General features: G+C 44.1%; 1 protein-coding gene across 1 annotated transcript; it reads right to left on the bottom strand.

Moving 5' to 3' along the window:
• Nucleotides 1-412: 412 nt before the first annotated feature.
• On the bottom strand, nucleotides 413-7,467 carry LOC143126251 (trans-1,2-dihydrobenzene-1,2-diol dehydrogenase-like). Its single transcript, XM_076288154.1, has 7 exons — nucleotides 7,378-7,467; nucleotides 6,967-7,078; nucleotides 6,407-6,570; nucleotides 5,075-5,327; nucleotides 4,030-4,154; nucleotides 3,423-3,573; nucleotides 413-522 (listed from the first exon to the last, which is right to left on the bottom strand). Exons 1-7 carry the CDS (start codon nucleotides 7,465-7,467, stop codon nucleotides 413-415), a joined length of 1,005 nt encoding a protein of 334 aa, XP_076144269.1.
• Between the last annotated feature and the right edge of the window lie 204 nt (nucleotides 7,468-7,671).

Below are 7,671 nucleotides of genomic sequence, written 5' to 3'. Positions count from 1 at the left end.
ACACATAGATATATATAGAATGTCTAGATGTCTTATGGTGGAGTCTCCAACGGCATCACTGGCGGCCATCTTGTCACAGACAAGCTATCTGGTGGGCTCTGTGGTACCTGATGGCTCTTCTTCTACTAAAGGCAGAACAATACCCACAGGCTATAATGACACCTTCAGGTCACTACCTGTCATTACAGTGCACCATTGAAACACAATGTTGAGTTAGCGCGTTGACTGTGGCAAGATGGCTGTGAGGTGCGGACGTCGACCTCCATTGGCAAGCAGCGCGGACGAGACATCTAGCCATTCTATATATCTATGGTTCCACACCCATCACTGGACAAGGCCTGATAACAGTGCTGGATGTTTCACACCAGGCAATATCATTCAGTTGTCAGGAAATGCTGAAGACACAAAGCTGTCATTGGCTGTCCTGGCTGAAGACCACTCCCACTTGTCTTCTGGCCTCGTCCATGACCTCTGTTAGAAGGGCAGAATCAGCCAAAGGCATCCTGATGCTCTCCTTCAATCCTAAGAGAAAGTTCACAAAAAGGTCATAGGTCACATTCGTTCACCATTTTAAGTAGTAACATTATATTAAGTTATAATATTTAATATTAAGTGAAAAGAATGAGAAGCCAGAGCAGGGCCGGATCTAGCCTACTACATTTGGGTGGGCTGTAGGAAGTTTGGGTGGGCGTTCAAATTGAATCAAAATGGACATAAACACAAAACACACACAAAAAGTACTACCTATAGCTCGAGTTGCTGCAGCCAACAGCCAGGGATAGGCAGTATTTCTGATACATGTATTTAAAATAAGTATTTCAAATACAAAATAGTATGTTGCTATTTGTATTTTATTGTATTTTGTTGAAGACAATGCAAGATGAGTAACTTGTAGTTGCTCACACACACAATACACTCCGTTATAACAATGATCAGTTTCTTGAGAACTTTAATCATCCAATCGGAACAAATGGAACTGGTTATGTGGTTGCCCAGCAACATTGCTCAATCTGGGCATGTAATTTCAGAGACTTGTCTTCACTTTGTACCGCTTCACAAGTTGGGGCTTTTTTAGTGCATCTCTGATACAGTATTTAGGCTATGAGATGTAACAGGTAGGTCAGCATATTGATCTGTTGACTGTTTGCAGGTTATGGCATGTCTCGTACGCAGAGAAAAGCTGTTGCTCTCAAACACTGTCCACTTAATCAACAGAGTCAGTGTACTGATGAAGGAATAGATCAAATAGACAGATATGGAAGGTTTGCAAAATGATATCATGCACCCTTTAAAGAGTATTTTTAGTACTTTCAAAATACAGAAATACAGTATTTTATTTTGATACATGGTGTGGCTATGTATTTTGTACTTTATTTTGATACACTTAAAATCATGGTATTTGACATTTTATTATAAAATATAATGATCTTCTTTTGCCCATCCCTGCCAACAGCTAGATCAGCCAGGCAGCTATAGTACACTCCGCTGGCGCATCGGGGTCCGGTTCGCTCTGTCGTGACTTATTTTCCAGATAATGACCGGCGTTCCATACATTATCCCTTACTTATTCAAGGACCTGCATATAGTATGTTACAGACATTTGGTAGTAACAGCATTTCATAGTCGTCCTGCACCTTTGTAGCTCCCCTCTTGTGCTTTGCTTTTGAGGGAGAGGAGGCAGGGGAGAGAGGCTATTTTAAGCTTGGACTGAAATGAAAATTGAAGTGTGCCTCATACTGTGTGAAATTGCCTACGCTTCGAAACTGGCGTCCTTGACGCCTGCTCTCTTGAACATGTAAGTAAGTTTGTGATCAAGAGCCCAGAGAGGAGTCATTTTTACATTTCAATTTCTTTTTTTGCCTTCATAAAAAAAAACTAAACTTCAAAAGAGCATGTGCCTGTTTAATTTGCAGTGTATTCCAGCTGTTGACATTGAACAATACTCCCCTTTTAGAGCAATGGAGTCAAGCTATCAGAGCTTTTTGTGGTCCTAGGGTATGAACTTGTGACTTTCTACCTGGTGTTGTCTGATATATGGACCATGGACCAAGCAGTTAAAGGGCCCTATTTTGGCAGAAACGGGTGGTCAGAGGCACAAAGTTTATAGACATTAAAGGCGTGGCCAGTCCACAATCACTAATTTAATAGCGTGATTTTGTGATCAAACGCTGGGCACTGGGCGCAAAAGGGTTGTTGTCATGTTTCTTAAAGCAACACCAAAGCACTTTTCCTCTGTCGCACGCACACTATTTGTTTATCCAGCACCAGCTTTGCCAATAACGATGTCCACAGACAAGGTAGAGTATGTTGCATGATTTTATGAAAGTATGATGTATTGCGACATCAGAAGCATATCAAATTTGTAGTTTCTTATGTTTCATTCCATCAAACTACAGATCCGCTACCCGATCTGGCAAACTTACATAGTGCGGTTATAGCCGATAGAGGGCCGCGAAGCGAATGCAGAAGTGCCGTTCACCTTGTTACGAGTTGATGAATCACTGAAACGATTTTGAAAACATTATTTTAAGGTACAAAAAACTCTTTGGTGTTGCTTTAATCAGTCATGACGTGTGTTTTAGGCAAAACATCCTTTAAACCAATGAGACTGACATCTGTCAAGGAGCTCAACTTCAAGCAACGCATTGGTATTTTGATAGTCAGCGGCACATTTGAAGGAATCTGCTTGCACACGAGACCATTACTGTATGTAACAGGGATTCCGCTAAACCTTGCTAAAACCTGTTTGTGACTAGTAGAGTATAGCCTACATGCATCTGCACTCACCAAAGTGAGACTAACTTCACCGTGGTCTCATAGTCAATGACAAAACAGTTCTACACAGGTAATTACTTTCACTATTGACTGACAAGGGGTTACCATCGAAAACATACTGTAGCCTAAAAAAAGCAACACTTACCCCAATAATGTTTGAATGACTGAATAAAAATCTTAAGGATATTTATCCTGCAGAGGAGTTGCTGCTTACATATTGTGCGTCTTCAGCTGTGCTTTATATGCGCCTTTCGCTATAGACCATGTTTAACTTGGTCCGTGGCGTAATGATTTTTAGAGGGTGTAAGATAGCGATTTTTAGATCATGCGCCAGACCACACCTTATGTTGTTAATTGCCGTACCCCATGGGCGCAAGGTTTAATAAAAGTGGAGCACATGGCAAAAAAATCCTTACTTTATTGAGTGTAAGATAAGAATAAGCCTTGCTTGACGCTTTGCGCCACCTTGCGCCGGGTGCACGATAGGGCCCAAAATGTCAACAGCACTCTTGATTTGCGCCTTGTTGAAGTCATCCAGGGCTGATACTTATTCATCTCCTTTGTACCTCTTGTCACTCCTACCTGTACCCTGAACCTGTGTGCCACTGCCAGCCTAGACAGGATAGGCACACATGACGGAGCCGTACCTTTGAGCAGACACTGGCGCACCTCCTGGGCCTCGTAGCGTAGGCCGGTGCTGTTGGTGAAGTTCATGGGCATGCAGGGCTCAGGCAGCGGGTACTCCGTTTCCTTCCCATTCACCACCAGGGCTGAAGGGCACCACATGGGAGAGGGGATCTAGAGCAGGAAGGAGGGCAAAAATATAATATAATATAATATAATATATTTAGATAAACGTTGTTTTAATTTGTTACTTTTCAATTCAATGCTGGAGAAAGACTGTTGATATTTAAAATAGACCCCTCCCTTTAGTGCTCCATAGGTTGATAGGTTGTGCAAGATAATGCCCATCTCTGTGTGATTGGCTACAATAATGTTGTGTGAGTGGGTGCACACTATGTGTTTGTTTTCAGTTTACAGAGCCAGAAGTTTTTTTTTCCTTCCTTTTTTTGTCCGTGTACACACAGAACAGATCGCTAGCAGATTGTGAGGAAATAAATTGTATTATATTGTGTTAAAATAAAGTGTACAAAAAATGTGTTGGCTTAGAAATAAAATTTACAAAATCGATGGAATCGATATTCCTTTAAATGTAAACCCTCAGACCGTAAGACACTGGTACTCTAGTCCTACCCTGATGGAGCCCTTTGTGCCACTGATGGTGGCATCGTTGGGCAGGGGCACACCAATGGAGAACCCGCAAAGGCCAAAGCGGTTCCTGGAGAACTTCAGCACCACAAACATGACCTCATCCACCCCTACAGAAAAGGACACAGATCAATTACTTTATTGAGGAGTCTCATGATATATTGGAGGTGACAAACTTTTCTTAATTCATGGATATCAGCTTTAAGGACAGATGTGCTTTTCCATCATTCTTTATTATATCACACCGGAGCTATTTATTTACAGTACAATAATATACATTTACAGAAGGTTTACAGAGGTTATTGCATTATTAACATTATCATACCATATCATATGTATTATGACATTAAAGTAAAGACTAATTTTATGCCGGGAATCCCTTCTTTTTACATTATTTTACAAATTACAAGATACATTATTTGGACAAAATCGAGAGAAATTACACAGCGATCATCATGACATGAAAACAGCTCTGTTGTCACTGGTGCCAGCAGGCTGATGATTAACCTACATTTCAGCTGTTTTCTGCTGGCAAATCACACAATTACACACAGCAGGTTAATAGAAGAAGAGGTGTTAGGTGGGAGGTAAACATTAACTTGAAGGTCACACTTTATAGGATTTAAGTCAGGCCTGTTGGTTTCACTGCAGACGAGTGAGTCAGCAAACGTGGAGAGAGAACCGACACACCCACACAAATATACGCACGCACGCACACGCGCACACACACACACACACACACACACAGGTCTCCAACCATACAGCCCTCACTGGGAGCTGAGACATACATACCCAGTCCTGACTGTACAGCCCTTCCTGGTAGATGCTATGCTACTGTATGTTATGCTACCAGTGAACACCCCCTTGGATACATTTGTCCACTATGAAACAGAAATACTAATGAATACACAGAGGTATTCCATGGATTCAGGGGAAATTCAGTTCAATTCAAATATGTTTTTCTAAGAATTTGAAGGATTGAAAGATTTTTCCAATGTCCCCCAGACTTTGCTCGTCCACTGAACCTCACCTGACTCCAGGCGGTGTCCCGTAGCGTGGATGGACTCCGGCCTCTCCCCCTGGAAGACCATGAGCACAAACTGCAAGCAGTAGACGCCGATGTCCAACAGGGCACCTCCCCCCAGCTCCTTCTCCACGGAGCGCGGGATGTGCAACTGCGGGGAGCCGAAGTAGGCCTTGACCACCTTCACCTCCCCCACCGCCTCCTCGGCCAGCAGGCGGCTGACCTCCCTCTGCACGGGGAAGCAGCGCGACCAGATTCCCTAACACAGGAGAGACCACACATAAGAAAGCAGCCAGATAACCCCCCCATAGGGTACAGAACAGACCAGGCATCAATGACAACAACTAGATATTGATTAGTCAGATGAATGAGGAGGAGATGGGGTGGAGGTGGGTTGCAAAAAGGCTTGCAGAGAAAGCAGCAGGAGTAAGCAGGCTAAGGTAGCTTAAAAAAGGCACCCTGAATTATCTTCACCAATATAATAGCAAGTGATCAGCTGGGCATGACTCCATGGCCTTCCTAGACTAACACTATGCTCCATTATTGCACAATGCAGACATGTAACTTTGATGTACCATTGCAGGAACAAGACCCTTATCATCTGTTTTCGACATACTGGGTACTGCCTTGGAACCTAGCGTCCTGGAACCCAGTATGTTGGAAATTGATGAGTGCAACAGCTTTATACACTTCATTTGACAGGCTGTTGCTAAGGGCATGAAGCTGTTTTGGTCTTTTTCTTTCACTCACTCTTTCTCAATCTCTCCCTCTCTCTTGCTGTCTCTGTGTGTGTTCCTTTCTATTCCTTTTCATTGCTCTTTGTCTCCGTCTGTCCAGACACCTTTCTCTCCCACTTTATCTATTTTACTAGGAGGTTCCTTTGAAAGGAACTTGACTGAGTCTGACTGAATCAGTAGTTTCATAGTCGATTACTAGAGAGGGGGGAAGGCCACTGACAGAGTGGAGGGGCACAGTGGCATTATCACAGCACACTGCAGTTCCTGCTGAGCTTGTATTGCCTTGCTCATTCTCTTTCAGTTCAATTCAAACCTGCTTTATTGGCATACTGGCTTCTGAAAAGGAACAATGTCCTGGTAAAACATCTCTTCTGCTGAAAAATCTCCCTATTTCTTTCTTTCTCTCTTAATCACTCTTTCTCTTTCCCTCTCTCTCTATTCTCTATCTCTCTGTATGTGTGTGTGTGTGTGTGAGGGAGTGTGTGTGTGTGTCTCTCCCCCTCCTATTAAATTCAGTTCCATTCAATCGTGCTTTATTGGCATCTGAAAAGGCAAACCATACTGCCATAGGCCTGAGAGTCGTTCCCCCTGTGGTCTGTACCTCCATGAGGAACACATTGTTCTTCTTGGCGGCGTCTATCAGCTGCTTAACCTCTCTGGAGTTCATGGCGAAGGGTTTTTCACACAGCACGTTCTTCCCCGCGTTCAGGAACAACAGCCCGACACGCAGGTGCTGTATGTGCAGGACGCCCAGGTACACAATGTCTGGAGGCACACACACACACACACACACACACACACACACACACACACACACACACACACACACACACAGACACACACACACACAGACACACACACACACACACACATACACACAGAAAGAGAGAGAAAGACACACACACACACACAGACAGACACAGACACACACACACACACACACATACACACACACACAGACAGATGCACACATGCACAGATTATCTTTCAGGTACAAGCAATGTATGGTGTATATAATCCCTCAAGTGCAGTTAATATCCATTTAAACCAAGACAATGTCATTTAGATACAAGACCTCAAGCAGAGCTTCAAACAGCCCATATAATCACTGGCATGTTATCTTTGTTAGACCAGATTTGACAATGCTGAGTTTCAACCCACCAATGTTAGGGTCTTTGGCGAGCTCTTCATAGCTGCCATAAGCCTTGGGGATGCTGTGCTTTTTGGCAAAGTCTTGTGCACGCTCCAGGCTTCTTGCAGCTACAGCCACAACCTGGAAGGAAAACAAAACACACACACACACACTCACACACACACACACACACACACACACAACACACACACACAAATATCACTTGTACAACATGCATCAGTGATCCTGCAGTGTGCATCCATCTTTCTTACACACGTTCACTGGCATAAAAAAAGAAAACACTGAAACTAATAATTCATAACAAAAGCAGACATGCAGAGACGTCATCCTCTGTGAAACCAGCATAAGCATGTTCAGCTCAGAGTTCGGCTGGTCCTGGCTGCCGTGGAGAGCAGGCAGCCTGGCAGGGTTTTGCCCACCTGGTGTTCCTCGGCAGGAAGTGTCTTCATCGCCACGTTCCAGTCATGGCTGATCTTCCCCGCTCCACAGATGCCCCACCGCGTTGCCATGTCGGACGGATTGATGTCGCTCTGCCAGCTGAAGGGAGGCACGGGAGAGGAAGGTGAGGCTAGGCTGTTCCGGGATGTCGTGCCACACACCACACACACACAGCTGTCCGGGACAGATACCTACTGAGGCTCCACAGCTGCTTATATATACATAGAAACATGCAGAGGAAGAGAAGAGGAGCTGAGGTGGGGTGGGGTCATGCG

Source organism: Alosa pseudoharengus, unplaced genomic scaffold, assembly GCF_046254945.1.
Source record: "Alosa pseudoharengus isolate Yale_2024_CS ecotype anadromous, Long Island Sound unplaced genomic scaffold, YU_APseudo_1.1 YU_APseudo_1.1_scf_16, whole genome shotgun sequence".
NCBI classification, from domain to species: Eukaryota; Metazoa; Chordata; class Actinopteri; order Clupeiformes; family Clupeidae; genus Alosa; species Alosa pseudoharengus.
The sequence above is the reverse complement of the archived record's forward strand: the minus strand, read 5'-3'. Positions and strand labels throughout refer to the sequence as shown.

Coding starts and splice junctions, on each gene's coding strand:
- LOC143126251 (XM_076288154.1), bottom strand. CDS start 7,467: ATGGCAACGCGGTGGGGCATCTGTGGAGCGGGGAAGATCAGCCATGAC. Junction 6,571..6,966: donor CGCCAAAGACCCTAACATTG/GTGGGTTGAAAC, acceptor GTGTGCCTCCAG/ACATTGTGTACCTGGGCGTC. Junction 4,155..5,074: donor GGGACACCGCCTGGAGTCAG/GTGAGGTTCAGT, acceptor CCTTTTCTGTAG/GGGTGGATGAGGTCATGTTT.